Here is an 18,654-nt window from a genome sequence, read left to right on the forward strand (position 1 = left end):
TCAGTTCCAGTGTTGGTAGAAAGCAGCATGCCCAGACCTGCTGCCTCATATGAGCAGTCAGGCAGACCCAGCTTTAGTATCTCTCTGTCACTGGGCTCAGTTTCTGCGCTGCCATTTCAAATACAGCTGAGGTCACTGCCAGGTTGTGAAATTGAATTTGATGCGGATGCCTTTATGTGACCTCCATGAGCAAATGAGACTATCCGCGAGAAGATTGGCTATTTCTGTATAGTTTATCGATTTACCAGAAACTCCATCGGCCCAGACTCCAGCAGGGCCTCCGGCAGGGCCTCCAGCAGGGCCTCCAGCAGCGACCAGTTCACCGCGGACAGGCCCAGATCCAATTTGGCTGCCGACTTCAACCTGTAGTCGGACATCCATCAGTGGCGTCTCCTCCTCCAGTCAAGAGCAGAGCTTCAACCTCGCTTCTCTGCCGGCCCCCCGCTGGGATCCAACACCAGGAGACCTGGAGACCTAGGCCGAATGGCTGAGCCAGGTGGAGGGAAGGGAGGCACGGGAGAACCAGAACCAGGATTGCGCAGGGCAGACTGTCTTCAGTAAAATGAGAGGTTTTCCAAAGGAACTCTGGTACCTCGGAAACACTACTGCTTATGTCCACAGGGGCCGCCAAAATCAATGCAAAATTAAGTTTCAACAAAGTAGCTTTAAGGACCTTATAGAAAAAATGTATTTCATATTTGAAATAAATCATTTTGAAACAAATGATTAAGTGTATGTTTAGTGTATTTCTTTAGCTGTCTGTAACTTTGTTCAGATATAGTCTCCAGAAGCTCTGTGGTCTTTCAGAAAGCCGTCTGGCATCATGGCATGGCCCTGCGTTTATTTAAATGTATACAGAGCTATTTACTGTTCCCATTGCCAGTATTTAGATATGTAATTACACACACACAAACACAGTAATGTTTCCATCACTTCAGAGGACATTACATTGACTTCATTTGCAGGAGACATAACCTAACCTTAAACCATGTCTTCATCCTAAGATGTAATCATTTAACATTTACTTAGAGTCATTTGCAGGAGACTTTATCTAACCTTAAACATGTCTTCACCCTAAAATGTAATGATTTGCATTATGGGGACATGCATTCTGTCCCAGAAAAGAAGGCGGGTCCCCATAACGTGACTGTGTAAACAGATGTGAGTACCCACAACATGAGTTATACATGCCCACACACACACAGAGAAATAGAGAGAGAGAGAGAGAGAGAGAGAGAGAGAGAGAGAGAGAGAGAGAGAGAGAGAGAGAGAGAGAGAGTGAGTCCTCCCTCCTTCCCTATCTCCCTCCCTCAGTTTCCTGTGAGAGACATGTGTGTGTGGGTGTGTAACCAACGCAGTGTGTGTATGTGTGTGTGTATGGATGGTTCAGCAGTTAAGTCTCCAGCTGCTGAGCGGAGTGGAGCGCGCAGCGCAGCGGACGCGTCAATCTCAACCCTCCGCTGGACTCTCCTGTACTTCCACCTTCCATGTGAATGAGAATCTTTTTTGACTGGAGGACACAGAGACATGGAGGGCCCGCGCCGCACCGTATCTTTACGGGGACTTGTATCTATCCTTTGCCTCACTGCGCTGCTGGAGCCCGGGGCTGCCGGTGAGTTGCGTGTTTTTTCTAAACTTTAACAAAACGCTAAGAGCTCGCGACGCTCCACGCTAACGTCAGCCTCGCTCTATTTGAACCAGACTCGGACTGTACGTTGTAATGAGTCCGGTAAACGGTGCTGGACGTAACGCGGAGCCGCGAGGAGCCACGCGCAACAGGTGACTCACACAGCGGCTGAGACACCGCTCAGCAATGCTGTTCTTTAACACGAGCTGGCTGTTAGCCTGCTGTGTTCTTTAAGATGTTTTCCAATATGAACTAATAACACCAGCTATAGTACTCTCTTCATGGTTCTAATACAAGTTCTAATTCGGTAGACGTGATCATTTATTGACCAGTAATTTAGACCCTCTTTAAAAGCTGTTTCTATAAATAATATCACATTTTAATACTAAGTGCAAAATTACTTCCTTGTAAATATATTCGTCCTGTTATTGGACACTGACTCTTGGGTTTCATATATTGTTCTCCTGCTGAACTTCTTACAAAAATGTCAATATGCACTGCATGTGTGTTGTGCATTATTTTCATATAAATGTCAAATATTTGGTGTCTTTGATTTTTTGGGGGAGTATTTCCACTAGAATAAGTACAGTCTGAGTTTGTGTAGAATGTAGTTCCTCAGCTCCTGCCATAGTGTTCAGAGGAGATACTGCAGGTGAATATGGTAAATATTTTGACTCATTGACATCACCATGAAACTTGTTGATAGCTTACATTATGACAATTCTTTTGATGGCGTTTAAATATGCAAATGGTGCATTATCTTACCTGAAAGTCAGGTCCAAAACTTGCTTCATTTTGTTGACATATTAGAACTTTTTACAGAAGTAATGTTGGATCTCTTTTTATCACTCCATAAATCAGAAAGTACTGTCAACAACCATAGAAAATCCATTTTCAACATGTTTTCAGTAAGAGAATGTTGTATGAATCTGGCTCGCAGTCTGTGGAAAACATATTTAGAGAAAAAGGCCTTTAAAGAAATTGCATATATTTTGAAGACACTACAGGTGAATGGGGTCAAATATATATACAATGGATATCACCATGAAACGTCCACAGTTGATTAGTTACATTGAGACAATATTTCTTTGTATTACAAGTTTGCTGAAAAAATAGCCCAACATCTCAAAGTGCATGAAGAAAGGGGACATTCTGTGCCTGGGGTGTCTCCTCTTTAGTCTCCTTGTAAGTGTGTGCAGACGGTCCCACTTTCACTCCTCTCCACACTGTAATCTCATGTGTTAACAGTGGCTATTTAACAGACTTGGCCACTTTCCACCTGTCATACCAAACACCTCCCATTTCAGTCAACCACAGAAACCTCCCCACGCTTTATTTATTTCTTTGGTGACAGGTGGGTAGATTGAACACAGCATGAAAATTACAAGTACAACTCTGCCTGGGTTGCTGTGGACACACACATCACCGTTCCCTTCTCCCCTCTCTCTCTCTCTCTCTCTCTCTCTTTCTCTGCTGTTTGTTCCTGCCCTCCTCCCACGGTGCATTGGGCCTATTTTCAACCTGGAAATCCCACATACCAGAAGAGACTGTGTGGTCCTGCTTGCTTTGTATGCATCACAAATAGACATCAACACACACACAAAAAGACACGCAAACTTCCACCCACATGCCCCCCATGCTGCCCACCACCACACATTAACACACTCCCTGTTATTGTGACTCCTCCGGAGCACCTCGGCCCCCGCAGGAAGCCACTCCCCCGGTTACCCCGAGCAGCTTGACATTTTGGTTATCCAAACACCAGGGCTGGACTCTGTTGTTTTTTTGAGTGTTTTAATCTTTTCTTTTAGTGTTTGCTTTCAATTGATGTCGATAACCGTCCGCTCAGTTGGCCCATCGCAGGAAGGTTCCTTCTTCCTTCCTTTCCAGGGAATCTCAGTGTCCGTGTAGAGGCCACCGCCTGCGTGTCCGCTTCCCCGATGGTGTGCGAGGGACGCGAGCTATTCTGAAGCCGTCGATCAAAAAGCCCCGAGGCTGAGAGGGAAACGGGAGGCTGTGTGAGAAAGGGGAAACGGATAAATCAGTTCTTTGAGACACAAAGAGATCGTCTTGTGGGGGATTCTTTGATTTATATACATGTGCGTTATCGACGATGCAGAATAATTCAGCAGCTTGATAGAGAGAGCTCTTCTCTGTGTGGACTGTGGAACACAGGACTGTGGAAAAACGACTACCGTCACGTTTTTCTAAACAGGTTGGTGTTAATTTGGTACCAAAGTATCAGTTCTGTCCCGCAAAGCCCCGAGTCCCTCTGTGTTTACACGGATTGGATTGCTCCTCAGTGCGTGGAAGAGAACAGAGAAGAGGTCACCCACTTTAACCTCACTGAAGTGCCTCCCTTTGATTTTTTGACCATATTAGTCGACTTCCCCTCGCGCTCTCCCCTCTCGACTTGCTTCGGCGACTCCCGGGGTCAAAGAGAAGAAGGATGGATGGAGGCGGAGGGAGCGGAGGGAGAGAGCTGGGCCGCCTGCTGTGGCAGTTATTTAGCACCGCGCAGCCTCTTGCCAGTTGTCTCTCCTGGTTTCAGCGACGGGAACAGGCCGGGAAGAAGATTTCTAAATCGCACTGCTCCAGAAAAGTGTCGCCTATTTTAGATGGAGAAACTTTAGCTTTACACACACGCACGCACGCACACACACACACACACACACACACACACACACACACACACACACACACACACACACACACACAGGCATCAAATGTGGCAGTGACACAGATCATCCTCCACGTTTGCAGAGAATAATTTCCAAGCATGTTTCCTCCTGCAGAGACCTCTCCACAGTATTATTCATTTAGCAACACATAATATTGTATATATAAAATATAATATTACACACAGCTGAATTTGACGAGTCTGGAGTTTTCTTCACAACCACACAACTTTTTTTTTTTAAATATTGCTAAATCCTTTTCCCAACCGAGCGTTGCCCACTTTAAACCACTGAAATACAGAAATCTGTCATTTGAAAAATTGCAATCTGTTCCTACAAAAACTTAAGTGCTCATGCATCCCTTATAGTAAGAAGTTTTCAGGACCTTTAAGTAGGGATGGGTATCGTTTGGGTTTTTTCCGATACCGGTGCTAAAACGATACTTTTAAAACGATACCGGTGCCTAAACGGTGCGTGAACCGATACTTTTGTTATTGCCAAGGCAAATTTTTTTCTTCAAATTGAACAATATATTTAACTGTTTAAAGTATACTATACATATTAGTGCTGGGCAACGATTACAATTTTTAATCGCGATTAATCGCATGGATTTTTTGCGATTAATCGCATTGTTATGGCAAAGTTCAATAATTAATTCAAAGGTAGTGTATTGTGCACTTTTATTTTAAAAGTACTGCTATATGAACAAAAGGGCAATAACATTTGGTTTGCAAACACTTCAAACAAATAAGGTTCTTTTTAACAGCAGTATTCCCTTTACACAGTAGCAGTTATATCTCTTCACTATCTGTGCTCAGTGTGTGACTTCATGTGAAACGTTCCACTGCTGTGCAACAGGAATAACATGCTTCACACGTTTCATCTAAATGTGTGTCGTCTTCATGACAGAGCATGTGAATGCAGCTCTACTGTTCATCAATATAATGCTGTAACTCAGAGGTGATGATGGTTACCCAGCGATCAAAAAATAAAGACACTTTACGTACAATTTAGGTGTATTTTCCCTTTACGAGATGCAGGTAGCATTTTTTATACTTAATGTGAATTTAATTCATACTTTGTTGGCATCTTATTCTGAAAACCGGATGTTCCTCTGAAGAAACCGGATGTTGTCTCAACCCTACCTTTAAGTCACTCTGCCCTACAGTAGGCTGCGCCTGCCTGGTGTGCACATTTGTCCCTTTTTCCGTTCCCATTTGAGCAGTTCGGAGCGGTCCTTTCCTGTATGCGGGTGATAAACTGCTGTCAAGTTTCCTGTCTGTCCTGCCGTCCACTGTGAGCTCACATCCTCAGTGGATTCCCAAACTGCTGAGGATGTGAGGAGAGGGGAGGGGATAGAGGGGGCATTCCAGCTGATGGGTCGAGGTGCTCGGTTTGCTTTTATATGACAGAAAGTTTTAACAAACAAGCGAAATTCTGCTTCACGTAACCTCCAGAAAAATATGTTTGGATTGGAATTCTTTCAGTAGATAGATGTTGTTGTTTAGATTACATTGGATATGATATGCGATTTCATCCTTAACCATCTTGGATTACAGCTGTCGCCATGTTGTTTTCGCAACCAATGAACAGAAGTTACCATATTTGGAATGCAGACGAGTGACGTAGAGACGCCGTATACGTCTCTGGTAGCGGCAGCTGTCAATCACAGTAAGCCCGCCCTAAAGCATCCCCTGCTTTATGGTCTATTTGACTCTAAATGGACCATCATTTACTAAATGAACATCATGCTGTATTGAAGAAGACTTGAAACTAGAGATTGAGACCATAAACTCATGTTTACAATGTTTACTGAGGGAATAAATCAAGAGAGAAGTAGAGTCATTTTCTCATAGACTTCTATACAATCTGACTTCTTGTTGCAAGCAGAGGAGTCGCCCCCTGCTGTTCAGTAGAGAGAATGCATGTTTTAAGACACTTAAATATTGACTTCACTCTGCAGAATCGGAATTAGCGCCCCCTACCAGTAGCAGGAGATCAACACAACTGTATATCTGAACGCAATGGTTGCAGTTTTAAACACGTGGTTAACGTTGTGAAATGGTCGCAGTTTACTTAGGTTCAGGCAACAAAACTTATTGGTTAGGAAAGCTTGTCGTTAAGGTACAAATAAGTTGTTTGTTACGTGACTTAAGTTACCAATGTAAATAACCTACATTACGTATGTGACTGAAATACACGGGGGACATTCCACGTCACGTAACGAGCAGGATTTTTTACCTTCGTGATAGTACCCCTGACCTCGCCACACAGACTTTGACGCTTTTTATACTACCTGACTTCCTCCTCTGCTCCCGTCATAATAACTGGAGCCGCTAGAGGCAGCCGCCTAACAATACATGTAAAAATGGGTCGTAATTTTAAAAAAAACGGTATAATTTGTATTAAAAAAAAAAGACATGATGTTTAGAGTTACGGTTAGGTGCTTTTTTGTTATTTTGTTCATCTAGAAATGTATACTGTGAATGGTATGCTGTTTGTATCTCTTTCTTTTATCATATTGCTATCAGAAAAATAGCTACAAAATATGTACCCGACATAATTTTTGCCACATGAATAATTTCATGTTTTCATTTTAGGAAACAGCATTATTGTTCTTTACTGGAGCATCTTTGTCTTAATTGTAACACTTTTCTTCACTTTCTCTGGTGCCAAAAAGTGAAACATAGGTAATTATTCATGTTATTCAGTGGTCTGACAGCCAGACGGAAGCAGGTTGCAGTAGCACCATTTCCCTCCTGCAGTAACAGGAACACAAAGAAATCTCACATAACAATTACAGCCCCTTCAGGAGCCATCAAGAGCACGGTTAATGACAGTCCACGCTTTCCTGTGACACACTGAGGTCACCGTTGTTTTCATACTATAATTCCTACACATGGAGTAGCAGCAGGGAAAAAGTGCAGCCGTAATAAAAAAGAGAAAGTCAAAGCGCTTTTGCAGCTGGAACAATGACCCACATACCACCACAGACCTTCATGTGCAGTAACACTTTAACTCTCCGCACCAGCACAATCTGGTGGGATTTCAAAGTTAAGGTTGTAAAAGCTGTGGCCTCTAACTATCGAAGATCAACAGTGCTGTTATTTCCTGTTGTCTTGGTTTACCATTTGTACCAAAGAAAAAAAATGAATGTCTCTTCTTCTCAGTCATACCAGTGTCAAATTGAAAAATTTTACACATTTACTGCAATCGGCTTTTTAGCATGATAGTAGTTCGTCATAGAAATAGCCATGTATTTTATATATATCCCTGAACATGCTGACCACCATCTATTCATGTACAAATATTTGCTGTGTGTTGAAAATCTGGAGACAATATGAAAAAATAAATTAATATTACTTTCTTTATTAAATGTCATGAAGTGTCCTTAAACATGTACCATAGAAGCAGTGACATGCTAATCGTTGGCATTTCTAAGGTGCCAAAATAATTCAAGACTCTAGCAAGTCACTACGAGACCTGGCTCCCCCTAAAACCACTATTTATCACTAAACTTCTTCAAGTCATATTGCTAAACTAGGTTACACACACATCCCAGCTCCAGGTCTGTACTTAAAGGTTCTCTATATGGAGTTCAGAGGACATCTATTGCTTTCAGACAGCTGTCACATGCAGTCGGCTGAGCCGGCTGCTAGTATCTAACAGTGCAAACAGCGGCAACAGTGCTGGCAGAGCTAACAGTGGTTAGCTGAGGGGGAACCGGAGGGCTTATCAGCTGTAACCGCTGTATGAGCGCAGGCAGAGCGTATCCTACGTATCAAAATAAACACATCACAAACAACAGCATTGATTGTCGATCGACTACCAGGTTAATTTAACATGGACAACTGATTACAGGCGTTGCTGACCTTTTTGTCTTTAGTAGCAGCTGCTGTCCAGTTAAAGTCTGCATTTCTGCGGAGGAAGCAGCTGTTATTGGAGCGAGTGGCGTGACCAGCAGCATTATCAGACCTACGGAGCGGCGGCGCCCGTCTGAAGTCACGGTTAGCGGCTTTGAGGAGGACGGACACAAAACGGAGGACTTTCCTTTTCTTATTATTGTTTATTCTTAATATTTCTTAACTATTGTGAAGTCGAACATGAACAAAACATGAATTGCTCTACAGTAGGACAGACTTCAGACACCAGCAGAGCTACAAGTGAGAACAGACAACAACGAGTGAGAGACGTGTGTTGACCACATTTATGGACCCATAATCTAGTAAACCTAAGTGTAAGTGTCCATTTTAAAGTAAATTTGATGTGTGAGAGAGAGAGAGAGAGAGAGAGAGCACGACCCGCAGCGCTGTAACTAAATCTGAAAAATAAAATGTATAAAACTTTCCACAAAATGTGTCTATTTGAGTTTATCGTGGAAGATCTTAAGTATCAAACACGACCTTTGATTATTAAAGACTACCTTATTACTCTGTCGTATTTTTTTAACTAAGCAACCAATCTACTTCCTGTTTACGCCGGAACCCACCTGCCTGCCCAGTGTCACGTGATATTTGTTTTCAGGCGTTTCAGTCTGGAAAACGATGCTGAAACGCCGTGTGGACGGGGATTGTTTTTGTTTGTTAAAACGAAAACGTATTAGTGTGGATGTAGCCTCAGGGAGCCGCAACAGGGGGGCTGAAGAGCCACATTTGGCTCTGGAGCCGCAGGTTGCCGACCCCTGGGTTAGAATAACCACAGAAGTACGCAATTTATGTGACAAAAACATTGACTTTTCGTTTCTCATCTCATCCTTGAAAAAAAAAGTTCAGTTTCTAAAAATGTTAAACTTTAAACACTTTAAATCACTTTAACAGACACGTGTTCCCACAGACGGTACATTCAGTAAAGGGCAGGAGAGAGTAAAAACCAAGCAACAAATCCTTTACCAGGAAAAACGACGGACAATCAAAAAGCTAAATGCGCTCTTAATGTGCAATCAGCATTGCACAACAGTATAATAAAGATTAATCGACACCATAAAAGACTTACTGAGCTCACTGGCTGCACGGTGCAACTCTACCCCCGTTCCTCACTCACGTTTCATTCATTCTCTGCAGCACTTTGCTGCACTAAATCAGCAGCTTTTTATTTGTCTCTGAGGTTGTGTGTGGGTGTCAGCGCCCTGCTATTTCACGCTTCTCAGCCATGTCACCAAACTAGACTCTTACCGTGTGACGGAATGCGTCTTGAAAGTATATTAACTGTGCTTAATGCACACAAACACACATCCGGCCATGTAGACGTACAACCGTAGCAGTGAAAGCCTCAAAGGAGAGCACGTAGAGTTTGACGACACGTGGGAGGCCAACGAGAACTCATGCGAGTCAGACCACTGGTCGGGTTTCACAGCTCGGGCTCTGCAGACATCGCTGCCGTGTCAAATGATTTAGCGATAGCACGGACTGCTACGCGTGCAGTTGTTTTGACTACGTCTTGGGTTTCAGACGTGTAGGGGCTGCTGTTGTTTTCAAGAAAGGGGGGGATGTATGTGCAGACTGGAGTTTGATCCTTTACTTAATGAAAGAGGTGGACGTAGTCACCGTGACGTTACCCAGTGGGTTTGTGGAAGATGTGGAAGGCTGATCTGCTAAATAGATATTTTATAAGGAGCAGAGCTCAAGTGTAAGGAATGTTAGCGATGTGATGGATAACAGAATTTGTTGGGATGCTCATGAATGAATTGTTCCAAATCACAGAGCGTTGCAATTAGCTAGTTCATTTTTTTTAGAAAAATCGGAAACCAGAAAGCCAACATTTTTTCAGAAAGACTGAATAAGAAAAAAATCTCTACAAATCATTGTATCAAGTTAAAGCAGCTAGGGGAACAGCTGCAAACTTGGGCATCAACTGGAGCTCGCTGTTGTTTATTTCAACCAGAAGTAGGAAAAGCTGATGTACATGGTGCAGAGCTGGAAGAAATGAGGTGTTCTGCTTGGTGAAGCTGTACCACAGTTTTTAAACTCAGCTGAAGGAGAGTTTCTTCTGCACCACAACACCTGTGTACTATACACAGCTTCCAACCCACCCTGTAAATCAGCCTTACTTGAACTCAAAAGCCACTTGGAGAAATCTTATTTTCTGCATGTTTAAGCTCTGAAACCTCCAGTCTGACCTACCTAGACACGTAGGCGACTGTAGGAAAACGACAGGGGTGAGATTGTGCTGATTACACTGCAAGTCCAGGCGGCTACCACATGCAGTGTGACGGTATCACACAATGTGACTGTATCTCAGGGAAAATTATGGACTACAAATGCAGATTTTTATCCTGTCAAACATGAAAAGAGCATCCAGTAAATGAAAAACGGGGTTGCCATAAGTTTATGATTAGCCGGTTTAGTCATTTTGTTTTCGTAGACCGTGTGAATCATTTGTTACACGGAATCAACTTCGCAGGCAACAGATTTGTCCACTCATCGCTTACTTCCTGAATCTAAAGGATACACGACAGATCAGAAACACTCCTTTCTTTGAAGCATGAATGAATACGATTTATTGCGTCTTTCAGGAAATCCTTGTGCACAGTGTTTTTTTAAAAGCATTTTTTAAAAGATTTTGGGGTTTATGTATCCAAAGTGGTTTTGATGTAAGAAATTGCTGTAGCTTGGCACAGGCTGCCCATTGATTCAGCTGTGGTTGCCTGTGTTGGTGGTTCAGTGTGGCCATGGCCCGGTGGAGGTGTTTTCCTTGTTGGGGTTGTCTGCGTTGACAGTGGTTTACCTGGTTAAATCCAGGCAGCTGATGCTTTCTTCTGGTGTGCAGTCAGGATGCACCAATACATTTCTACAAATTTATTTATTTCTTACATTTAGTTTGAAGTCAGGAAAGCGATGTTTAAGTCAAGCCTGAACCCCAAAAAATATAATTCGACGTATTTGAATGATTTTATTTAGTTACTTGTGCCCAGGTGACAACCTCCAGTTCTGAAGAATGACGCTAATGCGGAAGTGCCTTAAACTTGCATTCTCTCTACTGACCAGAAGGGGGCGACTCCTCTGCTTGCAAAAATAAGTCAGATTGTATAGAAGTCTATGAGAAAATCTCTCTACTTCTCTCTTGATTTATTACCTCAGTAAACATTGTAAACATGAGTTTATGGTCTCAATCTCTAGTTTCAAGTCTTCTTAAATACAGCATGATGTTCATTTAGTAAATTATGGTCCATTTAGAGTCAAACAGACCATAAAGCAGAGTATGCTTTAGGGCGGGGCTACTGTGATGGACAGGTTGCTGCGGCTACCAGAGACGTATACGCTATCTAAGTCACTTGTCCGCATTCCAAATATAATAACTTCTGTTTATCGGTTGCAAAAAAATCCAAGATGGTGAAATCACCGAACTCGAGGCTTCAAAAAGACAGTCCACAAACCAATGGGTGACGTCACGATGACTACGTCCACTTCTTATAGTATATGATCCAGAACATCAATAAATATGTTTCCATCGCTAATTGTTGCATAATTTATTCATTAACCTCAACTTTTTTTTCTGCTTCAAGTCAGAGCAAGAATATTGCACCGAAGAAGTGGTATTGAAATTGCTGTATTTTCAGTTTGAGAGCAGCACTTGCCTGAAGCATGAAGCTAACCTGATGCTTATACTTTACTGAATACTGTATACTGAATACTTTCTGTGTGTGTGTGTGTTCTGCAGGTATGCCCTCTTTCTTCCCGATGAGTCAGCTTTGTAAGTTCTGTGATGTAGAGCCTTCCTCCTGCAGTGGCACAGGCACCTGCATGTCCAACTGCTCCATCACATCAATCTGCATGGACAGCAACGAGGTCTGTGTCTCCATCTGGTAGGTACCCGAGGGCAGACAGCCAAACCCTTCATCCCTGAGATGGGACTTAACCAGATCAATCTTAATGAATGCAGTTTGAATAACCGCGTCTCTGCTCTGCCCGTCTCGCAGGAGGAAGAACGGGACCGACTTTTCCGTCGAAACCCTGTGCCACGACCCGTCCAAGCCGCTCTACGGTGTAATGCTGGACGACTACAACAGCTCCGTTTGCGTGATGAAGGAGAAGAACACGACGAACGGGATGGCACACATCTGCTCCTGTATGGACGAGGACGAGTGTAACAACCAACTCTTATTCACCCCCGGTGAGTCCACAATGAAGCAAACTCCCTCTGCTGAAATTAAAGCTGCACTTATCAATGTATTTATTTCAACCGTGGATTAATACAACTATATCTAATGTGAACTAAGGCCACTTTTAATGATGAAAAAATTGAGAATTATCTCTGCAGTTGCCCTCTGCATTTAGCATTAGCATTAGCATTTTAGCATCTTTCAGCTCACTGTTTTGGCTTCACTTCTGGGTAAGTCTCACTGCGCGTATCAACTTTGTTTCCAGCCCACATTATGCAGCTATTTTCAATGGAGAAACCTCTGATTAATCCACTGTATACTGTTCCCAGCATCGAACAGCGAATAAATAAAGTTAGCGACTAGATGGCATACATAGTGGAGCATTTAGAAGCTACATAGCCAAATAGAGAGTTAGCGGAGATAATAAAAGAGCTTTAAGGAGAACGAAGGTGGTGGCTGGAAACGCAAGTCCAAACAATGCCAATGTTGGTCCGTGTCTGCTGGATGTGTAAAATCAATTATGAATGCGTTAAAAGCTAAAAGGATATGGCTGGTATTGCTTTATATCACCAACATATCCAATGAAGACCAAATCAACAATGCGTTATAAATGTGCTCACAAATATATATATATAAATATATAGAAGCCTCGGGTTTGGCATTTTGGCCGTCGCCATCTTGGATTTTTTTTTACCGTATTTGGACAAGAGGGTGAAGCTTGGGAAGAGCGAGGCCTGACATGGGCAGATAGCATTAGCAGCTAATGCTACCACCTAGGTATTGATTTGATTTCCGGGATATTAATTGCAGTGTTTCCCTTAGGTTTGTGTCGGACACCGACACAAACTCTTAAAGGAATCATGGTGTTCATGTGTTTCTTTTTATGACAGCAGTCAATATAACAACTACTATAACAACAATTTGTACTTTGAACTAAATATTGGAACATTTCTTTTTATGACAATTATCCACAAAGTGTGCAGCTTTTGTTACTGCAGTGACTTTCTGGGCTTCTGGAATAACATTTCCAGAGCCTGTTGATATTTATCTATTTATTTATGCATGTATGTATGTTATGTATTTATGTACTTACTTACTTACCAAGATCAGTCTTGTACAGCCAGGGGGAGTATTTCCCCTCTGATAGCCAAGCTGGGTCAAAACCTGTCATCTGGTGGTGACAGGACTTTAGCTGCTTGTCAGGGGCAGGGCGTGCAGCACTTGGGCTCTTTTCTGTACTTAACAGGAGAGCGAGTGTTGCCATCTTCACCACATGGGATATTGATATTGTTGTCTGCTTTTCAGGTGGTTGATGCGACATTATATTTCCTGTTCTATAGGAAAGGTAACCTTAAATGACTTCTGTTGTGATCTGGCACTATATAGAAAATAAAATTAACTTGACGTTCAAGGGTGGGGGGGGGTGGCGTTGAGGGAGCGGAGCGCCCCCCTAATATAATGGTAGGGGAAACACTGTAATTGGAATGCTAACTTTGTCTGGCATAAAACATTCTCCTTTGTAATCTACTTATCGGGAAAAAATTAACAGCCAACTCTTTAAGTAGTAGTACTCCTTTTGTGTCTTTTAGTACAAATGAATGCTCATAGACTTCCATACAATCAGACTTCTTTTTGTTACCAGAGGAGTCGCCCCCTGCTGGTCAGTAGAAATAATGTTTCCACATTGCCTTCACTTTTCAGACCCGAAGGTTGCACCATGGTTTGAACTAGATAGATGGATTTTTTTCTGAAGCGGATCAATCTTACTTGTGCTTTAACTGGGTAATTGGAGTTATTGAATTTTCCGCCTCTATTAGTTTTGGCACTATTAAATTACTTTGACCGATTTAGCCTATCTGGTTGCCCAACTCTAAAATCAGAAAGTTTTCTGATCAGTCAGCTGTACAGTTTCAGAACTGTTAACATTTGCTGAGCAGAATGATACATCTCCAACCCGTCCTCATATTCCAGCCGTAAATGAGCAACCAAAGTGCTTGTGTTTGCCGTTCTATGCCATTCCATTTCCTCCATGTGGTCTATCGCTGCTGCTTTCTATCGCTTATCAGTTAATCATTATTCCCCTCTTTGCGGTCATCCTCTCACCCTTCTCCTTCCTCCTCCTTTCTCTCCGACTGCCGACATGTGTGTACATCGGCGTGTGAAGCTGTTTCGCATGTGTTTCAGAAGTCCTTTCAGGTCTCACTGTGGTTTTGCTACTGTGCTGTGTGAATTGACTGGATATTGCACAGTCATCACAAACAGGAAGTGGAAACGCGGTGTTTCTCATCACACGTAAACACCGGTCGGTGGACTCCTCAATACAGGCAGCTGCGTGCGTTCTGCGCCGTGTTTGGCTGCTGAGAAGAAAAGTGTCTGTCTCAGCGTCTGTGTGTGTGTGTGTGTGTGTGTGTGTGTGTGTGTGTGTGTGTGTGTGTGTGTGTGTGTGTGTGTGTGTGTGTGTGTGTGTGTGTGTGTGTGTGTGTGTGTGTGTGGTGTAGACCAGCCACGCTGGAGAGCTCAGACATATGGTTTCCTGTCTGTGTTTAACTCAAATCAGAAACATCTCCAGACTTCTAGACAGAGAACACCTCCGTAGTGAAATTTATTTGGTCTCATTTATAAAGTATTTATCATGTGTAAATGTCAATAACATATGCCTAAAACAAAGTTGGGATTTATCAAAAGCATATCTCCTATATATGGTTGTTTTACCAATTCAAGATGATAGAAGGTGACGAGGAAATTGCTGTTCATTTTACGCACAAATTCAAACACAAACACAATCAAGGAGGCAAATAACAAAGGTAAAAAAAGATCGGCAGATGCTCTTCAAATCGAATACAACCAAAAGAAAACCTTTCCTGAAAGCAACCAAAAACGGAAATAAAAAACTAACCTCACATGGCTGAAACCAGTTAATCCATATAAAAACTATACCAGGTGGTTTATGAGTCCCTCGATAACCTCAAGACTAGATGCATAGAGTTGATACTTCAATTAACATTCCCTTCTAGCTTCTCAGTCCCCAAATTGCCTTCTGTGGATTGGATTCGAGACCAGGAATTCCAAAAGAGAAAGGTGGACATCTCCGACATTCTGCAACTGACCGGTTCCTTTTAAGGCAGGGCTGTTGTAGTGGATTGCATCATATTTTTACAGGCGTACCTAAGAAAGTGGCCACTTGCAGTGTATGGCGGATTATTACCTGGCCCGAATCTGGTTTCAGACCATAGACTGTATATCAGAAGTGGCTGTAGTCAACGTGACGTTGCCCATGGGTTTGTGAACTGACTTTTTGATGCCTCGAGAAGTTGTCAGCCAATCAGAGATTTGTAGGCGAGATTACACGACCAGCAAACTTACCTAACTATATATAAAAGTTAGAAGCGGACAAGCAGCCAAGCAAATGGTGACAAGCAAGGACGAGATGAACACAGCCAGTTGGGTTTATACGAGTCAACCTACAGAACTAACCGCTCTCAGCATGTTTCTTCAATCGCCTTGTAAAAATGTCAACTGTTCAAAAGCTTCTGCAAATGAGGTCAGCTGGATGGATTTGTCACTCGCTAGAGATTAGTATCCCTACGGTGATCAATAAGCAACAAGCATCAAGACCAACTGGAAAAAAGGAACCACTCACTTCATACTAAATTCAAGTTCAGTAGTTCTATCAAGTGAATGGTTTCTGTAAAAATAATCTATCTGTGTGTCTGTCAGTGTGCATCTCTTACTGAACCCCCCCCCCCCTCTTCCCACACACCCACACACACACACAGAACCCTGAGGGTAAGGGTTGTGGTTCCTTCCTCCCATTGAGGACACATGCAGCAGGAAGTCCTTGTTTGTTTACTGGACAACTGCCATGGCTTATTCCTCCACGAATGCCTCATATTGTTCTGCCCCAGCGTTACATTCTTGTGATGTGCTTGTAATAGTGTTTGTGCCTGCTGTTTATGTGAGTGAGGGTGTGTGTGCATTCAAATACTACAAATGTCGCCACAAGGGAGTGAACATTGTGAACAATGCTCTGCCACTTTTGCACTAAAAGTGAGGAAATTTGCTTTCATGAATTAGCATAATCCAGTTGCTATTCACATATCTTTTTTTGAGCACTTGAAGATCCAATCATCAGTAGAGCGTATGTACCGCAAGAGAGCCTATCAAAACAAAGTCACATTGACATCTAAGGTGATTCGATTGATTCCCGACAATAACTCGTGCATTGAGTAACATGCAAGAAAACATTCCACCTTAAAATTTGCCGGTAGCTTTGAGTGTCACAGTGAATTCAATATGTTCTCAGGCTATAGCTAGCAAACTGCATCATCCGCTCGGCAGAAGCAGAGACTGTATGTAGGAAGTGGATGCAGTCGTCGTGACGTCAAACATTGGTCTACTAAATCATCATGCTGTATTGAAGAAGACTTGAAACTAGATATTGAGACCATAAACTCATGTTTACAATGTTTACTGAGGTAATTAATCAAGTGAGAAGGAGAGTCATTTCCTCATATACTTCTATACAACCAGACTTATTTTTACAACCAGAGGAGTCTCCCCCTGCTGGTCAGTAGAGATAATGCATGTTTAAGGCACTTCCGCATTAGCGTCACTCTTCAGAACCGGAGGTTGTCACCTGGGCACAAGTAACTAAATAAAATCATTCAAATACGTCGAATTATATTTTTTGTTTGCTTACCAAAAGCAGGGTAAGCGGAAACTAATTTTTCTCTTCAGCTTCTACATCAATTTTGTTCGAAGCCGGGCCAGAATTTATTTATTTTTCAAAAATCATGTCCGTCGCAGCCAATCAGCATTATGGTCTATCAGTGCGTGCTCTTTGATATAGATGGGATCCATGTGCTCTCACTCTGAGAGCACATGAGAGCGCAGTTGTTTCTAATTAAGATCCTGTAAAGATGATTCGGAGCAGACCCATCCCGCCTCCCTGCCAATGTCAGTTACACATGTGTTTCGGAGCTCGTGATCATAGTTTTTGGTGGGAAGGGGAGCCATTGATAGTAAATACCGCCTTGTCACAGTAACATGCTATTTGTTTTAGTGCTGCATTTACAGCTGTGCTCTCTTCAAAGTCAGCTCTGCATGCTTGGAGGCCCGCTATGTGAGGAATGAGATCGGAGGTGGAGTCAATTCATTTCCGGCATGGATTCCTTCACTCGTACAGTCCCAAGTTTGTGGCAGATGTCGCTTGATCCCCCCCCCTAATTTGTTTCATGGCTTATTTTGATATTCTTCATGATGAATGAAATCTTCCTCGTGACATGAAGTGGGGATTTTCAACACCCTGGGATGATGATAAGGAAGAGATAAAGATAAGAAAAGGGAAGAATAATTTAGAAACACTTCTTGGTGCAGCCAACAAAGAGGAAGAAGACAAGATGGAAATGGAGCAATGATGGAAAAAATGGCTGTTTCAAGTTTTTTTCTTTGTCTTCCTATTTTTTTACAGTTCCTCCTTAACTGTGGAATCTTGGCTTGCTGTCAGGGAATGCGCCAGTCATTCAGTCACATAGCAGACTGCTTCATAGGGAAGCAGGTCAACTGTTGCTGTTGAAAAACAGAGACCATTGAGATGGGATGAGGAAGTAGATAGAGAGACGGAGAGATGTTGGAGGGAGGGGATGGTTACCATGACAAGTAAATAGTGAGTGTGATAATCACTTTTAGTCGGTGTCACCAGCCTCCCTGTGGCAGGATTCCTCCTGACTGCTCCAACATAATATGATACCAGCCGGGATAAAGGCAGGTTATTTATATACGTTCACAAGAGTAAAAACTCCACAGGGAAAGATGGTAAACAACTTCATATAGTGACATATAACCCAAACATGATGCTAACGTAGCTTAAACTTAGGAGCCCTTTTGTGTGCCGCGCAGAGACAAAATGGATTATAACCAGCATAGGTCAACTCCGTTGGCAGTGTCCAGGTTTTTCAAAAATAAATGCAGACTCAGCCGCTTTGAAATAACTGAAAGGGGTAGTTCAGATTTTTTTAAGTGGGGTTGTATGTGTACTCCCGTGTTCTGTGAGGTAAAATGACCTTTTGCCAATGGAGTCCTGTGGCTTTCCCCATCAGAATCTGCTGTCTGACGACAAGGTGAAGTAGCTGTGGAAGGGGGCAGCAGAAACGGCCATTCAGCCGTTTGAAAATAACTGAAAGCGGTAGTTTGGATTTTTTTTAGGTGAGGTTATGGTTGCATGTATACTCCTGTGTTCCTCGAGGTAAAAT

General features: G+C 42.7%; 1 protein-coding gene across 1 annotated transcript in view; it reads left to right on the forward strand.

Annotated features, from left to right (window-relative positions):
- Window positions 1-1,393: 1,393 nt before the first annotated feature.
- Window positions 1,394-18,654, forward strand: part of LOC306700182 (TGF-beta receptor type-2-like) — a 36,775-nt gene continuing 19,514 nt past the window's right edge. The window contains exons 1-3 of the mRNA XM_079165122.1: window positions 1,394-1,612; window positions 11,962-12,106; window positions 12,221-12,414. Of these exons, the coding sequence (XP_079021248.1) occupies window positions 1,528-1,612; window positions 11,962-12,106; window positions 12,221-12,414 (424 nt within the window). The 5' untranslated portion in view covers window positions 1,394-1,527. The remainder of the gene's footprint in view (window positions 1,613-11,961; window positions 12,107-12,220; window positions 12,415-18,654) is intronic.

This window comes from Pholis gunnellus, assembly GCF_910591455.1.
Source record: "Pholis gunnellus genome assembly, chromosome: 8".
NCBI classification, from domain to species: domain Eukaryota; kingdom Metazoa; phylum Chordata; class Actinopteri; order Perciformes; family Pholidae; genus Pholis; species Pholis gunnellus.